Source organism: Eurytemora carolleeae, unplaced genomic scaffold, assembly GCF_000591075.1.
Source record: "Eurytemora carolleeae unplaced genomic scaffold, Eaff_2.0 scaffold1380, whole genome shotgun sequence".
Taxonomy (NCBI): Eukaryota; Metazoa; Arthropoda; class Copepoda; order Calanoida; family Temoridae; genus Eurytemora; species Eurytemora carolleeae.
This window is the reverse complement of record NW_019397303.1, coordinates 1-19,237: the sequence shown is the minus strand read 5'-3', so window position 1 is coordinate 19,237 and position 19,237 is coordinate 1. Positions and strand designations below refer to the sequence as shown.

The 19,237-nt window shown below is 35.0% G+C and overlaps 2 protein-coding genes across 2 annotated transcripts; both read right to left on the bottom strand.

Moving 5' to 3' along the window:
• Window positions 1-390: 390 nt before the first annotated feature.
• LOC111713387 (uncharacterized) lies at window positions 391-9,657 on the bottom strand (the record flags this gene model as incomplete). Its single annotated transcript, XM_023488235.1, is given in 10 exon segments — window positions 391-805; window positions 1,599-1,681; window positions 2,444-2,557; window positions 3,172-3,270; window positions 3,682-3,752; window positions 5,822-5,957; window positions 6,712-6,787; window positions 7,192-7,321; window positions 9,091-9,187; window positions 9,576-9,657. Coding segments are annotated over 10 exon segments (939 nt in total). The 3' UTR covers window positions 391-753.
• Window positions 9,658-13,409: 3,752 nt separating this feature from the next.
• LOC111713386 (uncharacterized) lies at window positions 13,410-19,038 on the bottom strand (the record flags this gene model as incomplete). The annotated part of the gene is given in 4 exon segments (XM_023488234.1): window positions 13,410-13,942; window positions 15,196-15,315; window positions 15,972-16,207; window positions 16,459-19,038. Coding segments are annotated over 4 exon segments (2,985 nt in total), but the record flags the coding sequence as incomplete, so codon positions are not given.
• Window positions 19,039-19,237: the final 199 nt, after the last annotated feature.

Below are 19,237 nucleotides of genomic sequence, written 5' to 3'. Positions count from 1 at the left end.
ACTAAAAAAGTTTTAAAAAAGGGATTGTTTTTCAAATTAACTTCAACAAAGATTTTCGAAAAATGTTTTCAAAATAAAATTAATTTTTAGTTTTAAAAAAGGATTTTTTTAATGAAATAAACCCCATATCAATATGCAATATCCTCAACCCCGTCCATAGAGTATATATATACTACAGGGCCCATTATCTATATTGTGCCTAGCTAGCTAACCACAATAAGAAAAAAAAAACTCGAAATCTAAAATATTGTTTTCTCGACATTTTCCATGTCTAAGCAATTATTAAAATTTTAGATTTTTAAACATCTAAATCGTCACTACTGTCATGTGCAAGGGAACAAATCAATAAATCCATCAATCAGTAAGTCAATTTTTAACAATCGATTTGTACATACTAGTTCAAATAATCATTAGTTAAGTTACTATAATTGAACTGATAGTTTAGGGATGATAAGTAAATTTGTTTTATGATAATTGATAAATTAGCATAGGATTGAAGGCTTTTAATCAGCTTGCTAGTCGTGCTTTTATCAGCTAGCTGGCTGATTGCTTTAATCAGCTAACAGGTCAAGGGTCAGGCTGGTAGCTTTAATCAGCTAACTGGTCCAGGATCAGGCTGATAGCAATAATAAGCAAACTGGTCCAGGATCAAGCTGGCTAACTGGTCCAGGATCAAGCCGATAGCTATTATCAGCTAACTGGTCCAGGATCAGGCTGCTAGCTTTAAACGGCCAACTGTTCAAGGCTGATTATTTATTTCCGCTGTCTCAAGCTGCTGTTGGAAGACAGATTATTCCCTGCATACCTAGAATAAAAGGTACAACAGGGGTGTTTAAAAAATAAATATTTATAAAAAATAACTCCCCCCCCCCTTTACCACTTTCTCATAAAAAATTGAGGATCACTGAACAAAATTAATATCCTACAAAGAATAGCCCTGAATAATATGAATAGCTTGATGAATTCAAAGTCGTCTTTGAACTTAGAAACAGTTTGCGGCATTCAACATGGGTAACCTGATTTTAGCAATATTTTTTTGAAACAATAATCACAGAATAGCCCTATTTCTGCCATTTCCAAAATGTGGTCCGCCATTTTTGTGCTTTCATAATTACCGAGAATATGAATGATTTCGTTCAGAACGAGGCTTTTTCATGATTTCATTTATTAAATTGTAATTTTAACAAAATTCTTAATATCTCTACCGTTTTTGAGAGCAAAACAATTGCGGACCGCATTTCGGAAATGGCAGGATTATGGCTATTTTATGATTATTGTTTTATAAAAAAATATTGCTAAATTTCAGGTTACCTACAATTAGTGTCGCAAGCTTTTTCTAAGGTCAAAGAGGACTTTGAAGTTATTAATCAGTTTATATTATTTTAGGTAATCTGGAATAGGGCTGTAAATTTTTATAAAATTAAATTAATTTGATCCAATAAAGAAATAGCCAAGAAAGAGATGATTTAATATTTTAGATCTAAATACAAATAGTAATTCAAAATTTAACAAAAAACTTTTTCACAAATAACTGCAATTGAAAAAAAAAATTATCTATCGAAAAACTGAATAAATTTAATAAAAAATATTAATTATACCCATTATCATCTTCTGGTTCATCCTCCTTCCCCTCCTTTTGCCTTTTCTCACAGATAAAGATAACAAGACAGAGAACAATGACCTAAATTAAAAATAATAAAGATGAAAGACAGAGAACAATAACCTAAATTAAAAATAATAAAGATAACAAGACAGAGAACAATGACCTAAATTAAAAATAATAAAGATAACAAGACAGAGAACAATAACCTAAATTAAAATAACAAAGATAAAAAGACAGAGAACCAATAACCTAAATTAAAAATAATAAAGATGACAAGACAGAGAACAATAACCTAAATTAAAAATAATAAAGATGACAAGACAGAGAACCAATAACCTAAATTAAAAATAATAAAGATAACAAGACAGAGAACAATAACCTAAATTAAAAATAATAAAGATGACAAGACAGAGAACAATAACCTAAATTAAAAATAATAAAGATGACAAGACAGAGAACCAATAACCTAAATTAAAAATAATAAAGATAACAAGACAGAGAACAAACCTAAATTAAAAATAATAAAGATGACAAGACAGAGAACAATAACCTAAATTAAAAATAATAAAGATGACAAGACAGAGAACAATAACCTAAATATTTTGAATTGACGAAACTAATTTCGATTAGTTCAAGTTGGCCTCCTAAACTCTCATTGGCTGAACCTCCACCTCAGTTTCTGCTTTTTACAAAACAAAAGTTTAAATATCTAAATGAATTGAGTCTTCGCCACAAAGTAAAATTTCTAATGTCCCTATATCTTTGCTACCTGAATTCATAGTTTGAAATATTTAAGGTCCATGACATTATGCTGCAAAGAAAAGGTCCGAGTAACATTACCTCCGCGACAATCCCAATAAAGGGCCAGAGAGCAGCTAGAGGATCTTTCACACGGAGAATAGTCTCAGATTCCTCACAGTAGATCTCATCTTCACAGTTGATATTCAACACATCCTGCAATATAGGAGTTTTTTAATAGGAGTGTTCACAATATTCTGGATTAAAGAGTGTTCGCAATATCCTGCAATATAGGAGTATTTTAATAGGAGTGTTCAGTGACGTTCACAATATTCTGGATTAAAGAGTGTTCGCAATATCCTGCAATATAGGAGTTTTTTAATAGGAGTGTTCACAATATCCTGGAATATTTACATTCTTTAACGGGTCTGTTTAGTGTTCAGTGTTTACAAAATTTTGTAAAATTTAGAGTTTTTAAGATTTGTGTTTTATAGCTTACTTGGGATTATTTTAACACAATTTAATGGACATTCCTTTCTTCACATTTTTCCCAGAAGTTATGCATGTTTACGCGAAGCGGGAATTTATTAAGGATTTTGTTTGCGAAATAGGGAAAAATAAATAATTTTTAATGGAAAAGGAATAAATTTAAAGAGAAAAGAATGAAAAAACCTTGCCTTTTGTTGTCAAATTTTTTTCATNTTATACCTTCAAATCAAATCAAATTATGAAATTTATGATAAGCTTTAGGCTCCAAACAGCAGCCTGGATGGGGGGTTCTTAATGTGTAAATTATTTGTGTAAATGTGAAACTGTGATGTTGCGTTTACCTTATTATCAACAGCAATAGCTCGGCAGGAATAAACAGCTCTATCCGTCAGCTGAGCATTATCTACCTGGAGCAGGGAGTACACTTCTCCTTCCTCACCCTGTAATTAAGAATAAATTTTGCATTTTTTATTCGTCACACTGTGAGCTAATAATATTTATGCTTTTCTCTCCTAATCCTTCAATAATTTGTTTAGTCATTTGTCTCTCCTTACACTTATGCTTCCTCGCCCTTCTATTGCTTTTTTTGTGTGTTTACTGTTTACTCTTAACCCCTCCCCACTCTTTAACACTTTATTTTTTCATTTACAACATTCATGCACTGCAATAATATGGTTCGCACGTTTCAGTTATTGCTCTGTAATTTGATTATGTTCGCACTTTTCCATTCCCTCTCATAATAACTATTGAACATCTTAAACCACCTCCCCCTGCAATACAAAGTTTGTTTGTCACTTTTCATTTTCCGCCCTGTACTATAACTATGATGAAAAGAATTTTTTCTTTCTTACAATGCCGTTTGTGATGGTGATTCGTTCCAGGAGTGGCAGGACAGGCTTCGGAGTCGTGGATTTCTTAGAATCTAGAAAAGAGTTATCAGTTTCAAGTGAAAATTTAGTATCGAAACCATTTAAATCGTCTGTGCTGTAAAATTCCACAAGTTGATTGCTAAGAAAGGTACAGCTGTTTTTTATTTATTAATTATAGAATGATATATACTTTGGAGAAAAAAACTCAGCGGGAGCGGTTGAACCAGCGGTTGAGAGCTAGCCTAGACTCTACGCAGTTCATAATAAGAAATTAAGAAGAAATTTACAATTTGTTCACTAAATCACACTTTTTCAACAAATGAAATATAATATTTCATGAATAACGTTTTCAGATTTTTTTAGCATCTTTTTTGCTTTCAACCGCTGGTTTTCAGATTTTTCAGCAACTTTTTGCTTTCAACCACTGTTTTAAAGATTTTTCAGCAACTTTTTTGATTTCAACCGCTGTTTTTCAGATTTTTCAGAACTTTTTTACTTTCAACCACTGGTTTAAAGATTTTTTAGCAACTTATTGCTTACAACCGTTTAAGATAATTCCGCAACTTTTTTGCTTTTAACCGCTGATTTAAAGATTTTTAGCAACTTTTTAACTTTCAACCGCTAATTTTCAGATTTTTCAGCAACTTTTTTGCTTTCAACCGCTGGTTTTCAGATTTTTCAGAACTTTTTTACTTTCAACCGCTGGTTTAAAGATTTTTCAGCAAAATTTTGCTTACAACCGTTTTTAAAATTTTCAGCTACTTTTTTGCTTATAACCGCTGATTTCCAGATTTTTTAGTAAACATTTTTCAACAACTTCTTTCTTTCAACCGCTGTGTTTACAATTTTCGAAAACTTTTTATTTCAACCAGAGAAATCATTTTTCATGTAAATGTTTTTGCTCTTAAGATATTAAAGCTTTTTTAGCTTTCAACCACTGGTTTAAAGATTTTTCAGTAACTTTATTGCTTTTAACCACTGGTTTGAGCATTTTGCTTTTAACTACTGATAAAATTGTCTTGAACAACATTTTTGCTTTCGACTGCTGGGTTAAAACTTAATAATTTTTTGTTGGCTTATATCCCAGATTTAAAATTTTAAAGCAGCGGTTAACAGCAAAAAAGTTGCTGAAATATCTTAAACGGTTGTAAGCAATAAGTTGCTGAAAAATCTTTAAACCAGTGGTTGAAAGCAAAAAGTTGCTGAAAAATCTGAAAACGTTTTTCATTAAAAACTGTTTTCTAGCGTGAATTAAAGCAATTAAAGAGGTTTAAAGAAAAAAGTTTCTGAAAAATCCTGAACCTAGCGGTTGAAAGCAAAAAAGTTGCCGAAAAATTTTAAAACCAGTGGTGGAAAGAGAACGTCTTTCATGAAAAATTATTTTCCATGGTGGATAAAAGGAACCCTGTGCAAGTAGTTAAAAGGAAAAAAGTTGCTGAAAAATCTTGAGCCCAGCGGTTGAAAGCAAAAAAGTGTGTTTAACTACTAAAAAAGTTTTAAAAAGTGAATAAAAATATGAATGAAAAAAGCAGGAATTTATTGATTGAACAAATTTTAAATTTGAGAAAAAAAAGGCGCATTTCTTATTCTGAACTGCGTAGAGTCTAGGCTAGATCTCAACCGCTGGTTCAACCGCTCCCGCTGAGTTTTTTTCTCCAAAGTATATATCATTCTTAATTATATACAGTGTGTCCCACATCATGTTTGATCATGATTGGCTCTAGCTCTGGATTGGAAAAAATAAAACCGTTTTTAAATTGCCGTTAAAATAACGAAAACCTTGTTAAAGCGACTGTAGCCATAATGTCCAATGGACAACGGTACCCTTAAAACCACCATCTGAGTGACAATGAGGAAGAAATTGTTTGTTTTTTTATCTTGGTTAAAGCATGCTAAATTCTAACATAATCCATCACTGTCTCCTAATCATAAATCCGCAACTCTTTTCCATAGAGAACCCAAAATTAAAAATAAGTTTAAGCTACACCAATAAGAATATCCTCATTCATCCTTGACCAGACAAAGGGCAAAAAGGTCTTTTTAAAAATGGTATCGGTTAAAATACGTTTACAGTCCCTTTAAATTACATTTCAATTGAATTCATACTGTCTATAATCTGTACCTTTAACCTCCTCAGTGTTTGGTCTAATCTCCTCTGGACAATTATCGTTAACTACTCCACACAGTGGGGTCAACTCACTTTCAGGTTCAGACATTTCAGGTCGGGTAAACCAACGGAATTCAACCTCATGGACTCCCTGCAATCATTGATCAATTAAAATATCGATTGATTTAGGTGGGTATTTAAACAAAAGGGGATGGTGGAGATGGCACATTTGATGTAAGGGGGGGGGGGCCTGCCTTCATTTTTGGTAAAATCTTCCAATTTTTTGGCTGCACGCCTAATTAGTGATCGAAATTCCTGAAATAAAATAAAATTGAATTTTAATGACCTCTAATGACCTCCACAAATAGAAAATATTTCAACTATGGCTTAATGCATATCAAACGAAAACTAGGAACCCAGGGAATACAGTAGCCGCAACAAATCCAGTGTTTGACCTTCTAATGACCTCTTACGACCTCTAATGACCTAAATGACCTCCAAAACTGAAAATAATTTAACTATGGCTTTATTCATATCAAACGAAAGCTAGGAACCCTGGGAATACAGAAGTAGCAAAAAATACAGTGTTTGACCTTCTATTGACCTCTTACGACCTCGAATGACCTAAATGATCTCCAAAAATGAAAATGTTTTAACTATTGCTTTATGCATATCAAAATTTGTCAAGATTTAAGCCGGCGCTCAATTGAAACCAGTTTTTGGCAGTTTTAAGCCGCGGCTCAAATTCATTAAATTCGGACACCAAACTCTTAAATAAAATTAAAATTCCTTTCTCCATTAAAATTTGAGTATTTTGCATGGAAATCTACTTCAAATAAAAAATAAAATTTTCCGTAATTCGAAAAAACTCTCATTAAACATGTTGATTTTGCATTAAGACTCACCGTTACAACGCATTTGATATCTTCTTTAGTATTTCCACCGATATCTACAGCAACAGACAAGGGAAGCTTCTTCATTCTGAAATCATTTAATCAATTAATAATCTAACCGATCAATCATTTAATCAACTTAAAATCAAATATTTGATCAATTAATCAATAATCAACCATTAAACAATACATTTAACTAATTATTGCAATCTCCTTACAACCCATTGGAGGAACCACCCAACAAAAACATATCGATTCTAGCTTACAATTACCTACCAACCAACCAATCAACTAACCACCCAACAAAAACATGTCGATTCTAGCCAACAATTACCTACCAACCAACCAATCATCCGATTAACCACCGTCAAATCAACCAACCAGGCAACCTTCCAACCAACCAACCGTCCACCTAACCACCCAACCACCCAACCAACCGTCCAACAATATTTATTACAAACCTACCCACCAGCCAAACAATTAATCACGCACCTGAAGACAAGCGCTACGTCGAACTCCTTGATGAGATTGTCCTCCTGGTCAAAGCACCCGTAGATCCCGAGGTTCTCGTCAACCAGCCTTTTGATGGTCAGCACGTTCCCAGACCGAACCAAGTTGTCGTCTGAAAAAAGAAAATTATTGGTTTAAAACAAGGTTTTTTGAGATAGGATTGAACAAAGAAAAATATTTAAACTAACTGGGTAGGTTGTTGAATTAGTGTAAATCGTACCCAGTTCAATTAGTGTAAATTGTACCCAGTTCAATTAGTGTAAATTGTACCCAGTTCAATAGTGTAAATTGTACCCAGTTCAATTCAATTAGTGTAAATCATGCCCAGTTCAATTAGTGTAAATTGTACCCAGTTCAATAGTGTAGATTGTACCCAGTTCAATTAGTGTAAATCATGCCCAGTTCAATTAGTATAAATTATACCCAGTTCAAGTCGTGTAAATTGTACCCAGTTTAATTAGTGTAAATCATGCCCAGTTCAATTCGTGTAAATTGTACCCAGTTCAATTAGTGTAAATTGTACCCAGTTCAATAGTGTAAATTGTACCCAGTTCAATTAGTGTAAATCATGCCCAGTTCAATTAGTGTAAATTGTGCCCAGTTCAATTCGTGTAAATTGTAGCCAGTTCAATTAGTGTAAATCATGCCAAGCTCAATTCGTGTAAATTGTACCCAGTTCAATAGTGTAAATTGTACCCAGTTCAATAGTGTAAATTGTACCCAGTTCAATTAGTGTAAATCATGCCCAGTTCAATTCGTGTAAATTGTACCCAGTTCAATAGTGTAAATTGTACCCAGTTCAATAGTTTAAATCATGCCCAGTTCAATTAGTGTAAATCATGCCCAGTTCAATTCGTGTAAATTGTACCCAGTTCAATTAGTGTAAATTGTACCCAGTTCAATTAGTGTAAATCATGCCCAGTTCAGTTAGTGTAAATCATGCCCAGTTCAATTAGTGTAAATTGTACCCAGTTCAATTAGTGTAAATTGTACCCAGTTCAATTAGTGTAAATTGTACCCAGATCAATTAGTGTAAATTGTACCCAGTTCAATTCGTGTAAATTGTACCCAGTTCAATTAGTGAAAATTGTACCCAGTTCAATTAGTGTTAACCATGCCCAGTTCAATTAGTGTAAATTGTACCCAGTTCAATAGTGTATGCTATCCTTTAATGTATAATGTAGTTTTTTCTCTCGAGCTGCTGCTTTATCAATACTTAAATATGAAATTACCAGCAATCCAGACATGAAAAAACGAAAAAAATGTATCTGTAAAAATTATATTTCGACCTTATTGTTTTAAAATCGTATGTACATGATAACATCGTAAGAAAGTTTTGTGTTAAAGCCATATTAACAATCTTGTAAACCATAACAACCTTGATACGTAAATAAATATCTAGTTTTTAAAAAGTACCCAGTTCAATTAGTGTAAACCATGCCCAGTTCAATTAGTGTAAATTGTACCCAGTTCAATAAGTGTAAATTGTACCCAGTTCAATTTGTGTAAATTGTACCCAGTTCAATTAGTGTAAATCATGCCCAGTTCAATTAGTGTAAATCATGCCCAGTTCAATTAGTGTAAATTGTACCCAGTTCAATTAGTGTAAATTGTACCCAGTTCAATTAGTGCAAATTGTACCCAGTTCAATTAGTGTAAATTGTTCCCAGTTCAATTGCCTTTCATTTTTCCGTCCTCTTGTGTAAATTCTGTTCTCTGGGTTTATATATTATATAGAACAGTATATTTACCTAAAGAGACTGTAATAGTTATCTCAAGTGACCCTCTATGCAAATGTGACAATGCTCGATCTGAGTCAGTTGAAATTACGCATACAGTCACTTTAAATTTTAAAAACTCCATTTGTAAACTAACTTTTACCTTTCTCAAGATTCTTGAACTCAATGGAGGAGATGTTTTCCTTTTTCTTCCAGGTAACATTTTCTCCGGTACAGTTCAGATTCACTTCTTTCCGGGCCTTGCAACAACAAATTTAATAATTTTTTAACAAAAAAAATGTTGTTGATTCAGATGATAATTGTGGGTATAGCTCGTTTACGTTCTAAATTTTGTTAAACCCTTCGTTAGTTCCGTATGTCGTTACATATGATGATCGTTAACATTCGTTAATTTATAATCGTTCCAGTTTCTTAGGCCATTACAGATTTCAATAATTTTTCGGAACTATGTGGTTGATAACGAAAAAAATAAAAATCGATCGCTCAATAAACATCAAAATGAGTTTATTATTTTTAAAAAGAAGTGAGCTAACTAAATAAAATTTTGCTATAGATTGTATGTGAAAGCGCGTGACCGTAGGCTCGGAGGAAGAGTTGTTGTGGCGAGGCTTCAGCATTGCTTAATACCTTTCCTAAGATGAGCTCCGAGCTTCCTTGAACAAGTCCCACGCACACCACCAGCAACCCAACCAGGCAGTTCATAACCATTCTGCAACACATTAATTTTGACCAAAGGAACGAGTGGATTTTATCATTCGACCCGCTCAAGGCTATTAAGGATGAGCGAAACTGTCAGTGCGCGTAGCGCTTCAACAAAAAATCTTATTCTCCCCTATATCTGTATTGCCAAGATTCTCCTTTTAATTTTTAGTTTTAGCATTCACACCAACCTCACATAAGTTGACTACGTACAGTTGACTACGTACAGTTAACTATGTACAGTTAACTATGTACAGTTAACTACGTACAGTTAACTATGTACAATTAACTACGCAACACTCATTTAGTCTTTTATTTTAATCAAAAAGGACTATTCGTATTTTGGAATTTCAGAATTTTCTCTCTATTTCAGTAGTTCAGCCTCAGTGCTTAGGATCAAATTAATTTTGATGCGGATCCGGATCCGCAAATTTTGACTTAGTTTTGACGCTTATTTTTAGGCCAAAACTTGATTAACCATTAAGAAATCAGGAAATTTTATAATCTCTCTTTATTCAACAATTTAAATGTAGAGGAAAACCAGTTTTTAAATCCGGATCCGTGGATCCGCATATTTTTGCGCATTTGGATTCAGGAAGACAAAATATTGCGGAACCAACGGATCAGGATCCTAAGTCTCCTAAGCACTGCTGAGAAGTCAGGGATGAGAAATTCTTCAGGTTGTAATGCTCTTAAAAGGCCCTCAAACGTGGATAACATGTTTAACAAGCAATGCTTAACAGTCTCATACGGAATTAACACGTAAGGGGACTGATAAAATTGTTTATTCAATAGTTTAGTTTTAGTTTAGTTTTGTAGATTTGTCATCAGAGTTCCAAATAGGAGCATAGAGATGACGGTAATTTCCTAGTATTTAAGACAGACCCTATATGTTTATTTTTAAGGAATCAATACCGTAAATTCTTGAGCATTTTAAGGCACATATTTTGAACAAAATGAATTAACTAATTCATGTGGCAGTCACAAAGCACGCATTGCTTGATATGATAGATTTAAATTTACAACTGCAGTTCTGAGTTCAATTTAGCATCTGTTTCGGAAGAATAGTCACAAACAAATAAGAGAGTTCGAATCGATTAATTCCAAGAAGAATAAGTTATCTAATTTAAATTATAAACAACAAAAATAACAGAATTTTTGGTAATTTCCTAGTATACGATTTACTAGGACAGACCCGAATTTTTTCCTGCTTCACTCTTCACTTCGCGGAATGGTAAATAAAACTTAATCTTAACAATAAAGAGAACATAATGAACACGGAGATAAATTCACAGAAATGAGATAAACATTTGTAGCAGTCCTGTATTCTAGTTAGTCAGCTGAGACCTGACTGACTGATTTCGATTCTGCCTCAGGCAAGGGGAGGCAAGGTTTGGTTTGGTTAGTAAATTTTAGAAAGGGGGATTTTTGTAGATTTCATTCTTTGATATTACCTGACTATTTACTTTAATTCTATCCTGGGAATCCTAGAGAAGGATTTAGATTAGAACTCTATCCAGGAAATTGGTTTAAACTAGAACTCTGATATCCATGAAAATGTTTCAACCATAACTCTAATATCCAGGAAAATAGGAGAAATAGGACTTCCCGGACACACAGGAGAACTATAATAGATATCCAGGACACATAGGAGCTAGGACTTCTTGGATATCCAGGATAGGAGCTAGAACGTATGTAGAAGCTCCATCTCCTCTCAATGGAGACCCACAATTATTATGGAGCAACTAGAATACCAATGGGCAATGACCTCGTCGACCTCGTCAAGGGATACAGAGGAAAACTAGAATATTCAAAATATCAGATGCTGCCTACAGCTGAGACTGGAGATGCTAATCTTCACATATCTGGAGCAGCTAGAGGATCTAGCCAGACTTAGGACTTCAAGAGCAGAAGCTAGCCCTGTTGTGGAACCACTGCTAAACCAGAGGATGCTGAGAATGGAGACGCCGCTCATTGTGGAACCGCTCTTCACAGATTTATTGTAGACAACAATGATGATAACCATGATGATAACAATGATGACAATATTAATGATTATCATGATGATAACAAGATGACAACAATGAAGATAACAATGATGATTACCATGATGATAACAATGATGACAACATTGATAAATACAACGATGATAACCATGATGATAACAATGATGACAACAATGATAACAACGATGATAACAATGATGATGACAATGATGACAATGATGACAACAATGAGGATAACAGTTAGGATAACAATAATGATAACAGAGACTCAGGAGCAGCTCGAACTGCGAGTAAGGCTAACATAGCAAAGAAGCTCTAGGAGCAGCTCGAACTGTAAGTAAGGCTAAAGCAGCAGAGACTCTGGATATCAGAGTTGGCAAGTCCATCTCCTGGATATCAGAGTTCTGATTCAATTCCTTCTACTGGTTATCAGAGTTCTGTTTCAATTCCTTCTCCTGGATATCAGAGTTCTTGTTCAAGTCCTTCTCCTGGATATTAGAGTTCCGGTTTAAGTCATTCTCCTGGATATCAGAGTTCTGGTTCAAGTCCTTCTCCTGGATATCAGTGCTGGTTCAAGTCCTTCTCCTGGATATTAGAGTTCTGGTTCAAGTCCTTCTCCTGGATATCAGTGCTGGTTCAATTTTTTCTCCCGCAGATATCAGAGTTCTGGTTAATTTCTTTATCCTGATATCCAGGTACTGATAAAATTGTCTTGAACAACNNCCCCCGACTTTTTATGAAAAGGAGAACGAATTGTTTGAGAAAAGAACAGTATAAAATCATTTCCATAATTTATTTACATTATATGTTGGAGTCCTTAATATAAATTATTTTGTATATAATATACACTAGCCGACCACTATTGTTCAACTGTTCAATTGAATTACAATTCATGATAATTTTGCAATGTTCTTGTTTTCTAAAACCGTATTTTATACATGATTGGACCATAGCAATAGAAGAGCTAGAAAGGTCTTTCAAGCTGTTAATATGCAACAATTTTAAACTTAAGTTTGTTCTTTCAATTCTTCTCAAAAGTTTTGTTTTTGACGACTAAAAAAGCTGCGTTTGTAAAAAATAAGAATTATAATTATTATTTAAATAAAGGCACTTTTTTGGACTTTGGAAAAAACAAACTAGTGCAATTTGTATAGGTGGATCTGTTTCAACCAGTCATGATGTATTTTTTACCCATCTTTCTGATATTTTACATTTTGAATTATGGTTTTTCTCAGATTATATATTCCATATGAAGTACAAGACACGTAAAACCTAGGATGATCATTTTAGGAAAGTATTGTAAGTTTCTGAGTGGGTTTCTTTGATTGAGCCAGTTGTTAGCCATGATGAGCCGGGAGGTGCCGACCGTAGCACTAACGATCGGGATGTATTTTTCGAGCAAACTCTGTCCTTTTTACAGGATTTAATCCTGGATACTTTTACTTTAAGTAATAGTTAAAAGAATAATAACAATTATAATTATTGCTTACAACCTAGAGTTTCTTTAACAAAATGTATTAATCTATTGAAAATATATTTTCAAAATCTCCACTAATGGAGTGACATGTCAGATTCACAACGATACCCTAGATACCCTAAACATCATTATCTGAGCAAAAATGAGGGAACTCGGACGTTTTCTCAGTGTTAGAAATGGCCAAGTGTTAGTCTTGGAACTAATATCCCCTGAAATACAAAAATATTATAAAGAAAATATATTTACGTTTAAACATGAAATGAAATCACTAGAATTTGATACATTTATCATAAAATTTTTTCTGTAAATTTAATTTTACTATAGAATATATATATAAGGGTTCTTAGAAAATTTTAGCCAAGATTCGACAATGATCAAAGAATAAAAAATAAAACAGAAATTTATGTAACAATTTTGCAAACAATTAATGATAAAAAATAATATAACATAAAGAGCGAACAAATAAAATAATAAACCCTTCAATTAAAGCGTACTGCAATTATTTTGATTTTCTAAAGGGTCATAACAAACCCAAGCAGTTCAATAATGCGTTCAATAATGAAAGACTTGTTAATCCAAAAGCCTAGTTTTGGATTTAAAATAGAAAAATACATATATGTATAATATATAATTTATATGACTAAAGATATTTGAAAGATCACTCTAGTGTCCAGTGTTCTAAATCAGCCTGGAGGATTTTTGTTTGTCCTTGGTTGAAAATGGTTGTAAATTGTCTGTTTTGTGAATAATGCCAATTCCATGTTTATTTTCGAGGAGAAAACTTGGGGTTAGAGGGTCCGCGGGTAAATGACCTGAAATAATCAAATTATTAATTTTCTTATATTTAAGATGCTACAAGTCGTAGTCGTTAATGTCAATACAATGAAGACGACTTGTTATGAGGGCTCGTTGAAATTGAAAAGACGTCGCATTGTCTTGGTAAACACGGCGACCATGGTATTTCATTTAAATAAAAATAAAAGTTTGTCAGTTCAATTAAAAAAACCGCTTTAAAGAATTTTTTTGATCGATTCTAGTCAATATCTGGCGAGATATCGAGGTTTTTTTTAAAGACACACACCCCACCCTGTAAAGCTGGAGACACCTTGTACAGCTGGAGACACATTTTAAATTCTTAGTAACGTTTTTCTGTTTAAGTTATTTTCCATAAATTTCTTATCTCAGGACAAGGAGATATGTTTTGATAGAAACCGGTTTCCTGCATGGTCCCTGACAGTGTTAATGGAAACCTCTATCATCCTCTAGGAATTTGAAATGGTATTTACCCTCTTTGTTTGATCCTTGATGCAAGTTCTTGTAAAGAGTAAAATAGTTTACTAACGTTCTTGAAGAAACTCGTAAAAATTTACATTGAAAAAGGTAATAATACATAATCACCCTCATCCGCGAGAACCAGAAACCAGATAAATTTGCTCCGCAATACCAAGTTAAACTTTTTTTGGCTCTTCAGGAACACTGTGCAAAAATTAAGAATAAACCAATATAAGTTCAAGAACAACTCAAAAAATGAACGAATAGACAAAAAATCCAAAGAAAACCCCAATATAAGATCAAGAACAACTCAAAAAATGAACGAATAAAAGACCAAGAACACACCTAAAAATAACCGAATGAAAGACTAAGAACAAACCGAAGAATTACGAATAAAAGTCAAAGAACAAACCAAGGAATAACCGAATAGAAGACCAAGAGCAAACAATCAAACCAAAGAATAAATTAACAGAAGACCAAGAGCAAACCATCAAACCAAAGAATAAACGAACAGAAGACCAAGAGTAAACCATCAAACCAAAGAATAAACGAATAGAAGACCAAAAAATCCAAAAAATAGACTACAAAAAAATAAAAAAATAAACAAATTTAAGAAATAAAATCCAAAAGAACGAAAAAAAGACAAAAACAAAGAATAAAAGAATGTAAGACAAAAAATAAACCACAGAATGAAAAATAGAATCAAATCAAATGAGACCTGTAGAATATGAAGAGCAAACCTAAGAACTAACGAATATAACACCAAGGACGAACCATAAACTGAAAAAATCACCTGAGTTCGAATCCCTTCCCCTGTTGATGATCTGAAGCTGTGTCAAGATCAGATTTACGGAATATAATCATCCTAACATCAGTGTGCAGGTAGATCTTACCAGACCTGGAGCTCGTCAACCTAACAAAGGGATTGTTAACAAAATTTCAGTAGACCCTCAGTTTCATTATTTCTTGGAATAGGTATGACTGGAATAAATCAAGTTCAACAGTAAAGACACACAAGAAAAACGACTTAACTTGTTTCGCCCATCCTTGATTATAGGTTTTAAATTAATAGGGTCGTCGACAAAACTTTAAATAAATATGGTTTTGTGAACAATAGATAAAATAAATAAATATTCAATTTGTAGTAAGACCCAATAAACTGTGTAACAAACTCAAGTTCCGATATAAATAGTCCAATTAACAAGATACAACAATTAAACAGTGGAACATTTCATAACAGTGGTAGGCGATATTATTAATAAAATGAAGACGACATTTTTTTAAAGTTTTTTATAGTAAACAAGCTTTGTTTCGAATTTCAAGTTATTAAAAGAAGCTTATCTAATTGACAGCTACCCTTTGTTTCCATGTTTTTGCGAATCATGCTGTTTAAATGCTTGATTTAAATTAAAATTGAAATCGAAAGCAGTCTTCAATATATTGAAATAATCGCCTGCCACCGTAGATAAGTTGATTTCAAGCCACTAGAAAAACTTTTAGATTTAAAACATAACAAAAACATAAGATTGTTTGAATGTCGATTTCCACAGATTGATCGGGCAACTGTACCTTAGATGAATAAGATATCTCAACCATTTCCTGGCATCCTCGTGTGTATCAGACTGACCGGCCGGCATATACAACGTCCGTTGTCGTAGGAACGTCTGGCTGTTGGGCGGCATATCGCTGAGATCGTACATCACGACGAACATCTTTACCACGGTGCCCAGGGGGTTGAACAGGGTGAGCTGTATAGTTCCCTTCTCAGGGACACGGTATCCCTTCTTACCCAGGTTGATGTGTCCCTAAACATTATATGTATTTAATATATAAAACAAAAATGATTCTTTCTAAACCTAAACATTTTATCATCTCAAATAATTATGTATATTTTATTTGCTCACTTTTGTAAATGAAAGAACGTAAATTTAAACATTTTGGCGAAAGGACCAACCTTAATTATGCATATTTCTTGGTCTCTGAGCATCTTTTTGAGCTTTTCCAAAACTATAGCACTCAAATAAATTCTTAGGTTTTCTATAAAATCACTTCTTACCAAATATGGTGAGGCAATATTAGAGTTCTCACAGAGTGTGTAGAAGAATACAGTAACAGGGAAGGTAAGATGCCTGGGATGGAAGGTTCCAGAAGCTCCAATCTCCGCTGTAAATCCCTCTACGGTAGAAACAGGTTCCAGCCGGCCGTTCAACACAGATTCTTCAAAGTTTCCGAGTAGGTTGTTTCCGGTGACGGTGGCCGGGGCCGAGGTAGATAACAATCGGCGGGGATCAGGCTTCTTTTTCTTCGTTGATCCGCAGAATGAAGAATCCTCGGGACTTTGACTCTCAAACAACGCGCGTTTAATATCTTTCGGCGTTGATATCCCCGAATCAAAATCAAATTTTATTCCTCGTCGCATTGGAGCCGGCGAAGAGGTGAGTGGAAGCCCGTTCCTGCTGTGAAACACCATTGAAGTTGCCGAGTCGAACGACTTTCGAAACGCAGCTTTCTTATTTGCAGATGGAATTGTGTCATCTTCGATTGAATTGCGTCGTTTTTCAGATTTTGATTTTGGTTCCGTATCTACGCTTTCAACAGAAAAAGATAAATTATCATAGAAATCCTCAAATGACATATCAAGGGGTTCCAAAGTTTGGATTCCATAGTTAATAAATTTGAAGGGGCTTGAGGCCTCAGAATAGCTTCTCAACCTTGCTCCGATCATACCGGTCAATCCGTTGGTTCCGTTTACATTGGTTATCTCGCTGGGAATATTCTCCTTGTCCCCATTATGTCGACTAATTAAACATTTCTTCTCCAACTCCTGGCAAAGATCAACCACGTTGTAATCAGGGCCCGGAGACAGGTTCGGTTTCTCCAGGTTGGATGATTTGCCTAGATCCTGAACTAAAGAAGTGTCGGGGGTGAGGGGAGAAACCTCACTACTACTTGAACTATAAGTATTGGTTTGTCTAACTGAATGAATAGCGGGGACACAAGCCAGTTCTTGGCTTTCTTCCTGTAATGCCCCTAAAAGAACGTCATTTTGTACATGCTCTGTAAGTCCTTCATCCTCTTTTGGATCTTCCCCATGAAGTGCAGATCTAACGGACCATGAAGAATCTAAAGAAGGACTCCTGCAAACCTCAGCTCTCCAAACTTGAGTTATCTGCGGAGAAATCTTAATCTCCGACGGATCTACAAGATCCTCAATGGAAGAACGACGAGATTTTGTTGGATAGAGGATATCCTCCAGACAGTCATCTTTCAAGGAGGACCGTCCCTGGTCTTTAGAACATGAAGGAGAACTCCTGGATTTTAAATTGAACAAAACATCTTCCATTTCGGAGGAACTGATGTTAGAATCATCACTCTTTTTTGCACAGAGCACAGTCTTAGGTTTCAGTCTTAGCTCAGCCTGTGATGAATCGCTGGAGCTATCTCTACTGTATGGAGTTGAGGTTCGGCCTAGTCTAGAGCTCCAACCCTTCTGTTTAGCACCTAGCTCGGACTGTTTGTAATTATCTCCTGTAGGAGAACAGGAGGAACCTGCATCAAGAGATCTAGCTCCTTCATCAACCTCATCGTACTCACAGATATGCTTTCCAGAGATATTGCAATGGTTTGGAAGTCGGTCTGACATAGGTTGAGGCTTCAGACAGGGAGCACCACTGCATGGAATCGCTGTAGATGGGGTAACAGCTCTGCATGGAATAGAATGGGATGGTCTAGGTGTGTTAGGTGGTAAGGAAAGACGGGGAGGAGCGTGAAGAAGTTTAGGATGAAGACCCAGGAACAGGTTCATGTCTCGTCGTCGCATAAGATCATGTCGATCCAATCTGAAGTCTGGTGAATCCTCCCCTGATCTAGTAGCCATTGTTTGCTCATAAGTCGGTAGGATTCCTCTCATATCTTTGGTCTCCCTCCGACCTCCTAGGAGATGATCTGGAGCCTCCAGGCTAGGAGATCCACATCTAGATGGAGACTGATATCTCCTGGGTGCCATCTTACTGAGACTCTGTGGAGGATCCAGGAGGCTGTCTCCAAGGATACTATCCATACTGTCGGATTTTATCAACCTACCAGAGCACCCGATGTCACCTGGAGCAGATTCTGTTGCAGCTAACTTTGCCCGAACCAGAGATCTCCGGAGATCGCTTGGATCTCTCCAAGATAATGATCCTGCAATAGTAAGTTTCTCCTCTTCTTTCTTCTCCTCATTTCCGACCAGAGTATGAGAACAGACCACCAGCGGGATGTCATCAGTTCGGGGCAAAGAACGAACCGAGACGGCAACTGAAGATTTATATCCGACGCTTGCCACCGGGAAGTAATGCTCTTCAGGAGCCCTAGTGAACTTAGTAGCAAACTCCTGACCCGGGATAGTAATTCTGATGAGAATATTACTAGGACTGGTTCCTCCGGTCTTACTGTACCAGGCAGAGAGTTGAGAGAAGTGAAGGTAGGATCTGACCGCCTGGAGAAGGGACAGGGAATCCGTCCCAGGGAGGGCAGAGTGGGGTAGGACGGATACAGTCCATTGTTCTAGTAGGATGGAACCTGGTTCAGGGAGGGTTGTTACCTCCAGGGAACCAGCCTTAGCTCTACCCACTCTACAGTCAGAACATAACAGTACCTAACAAATATCAAATAAGCAACGTTAAAATACAAAAAATCAATATTTTTTCTTATTTGAAAGCAGATTGGAGTGAAATTAGGTTCTGAGTTTTTAATCAAAGCAGTGCAGTGTACTTTACACTGTACAGTATATTAATTCAATAGTAGTGTAGTGTAGTGTAGTGTAGTGTAGTGTAGTGTAGTGTAGTGTAGTGTAG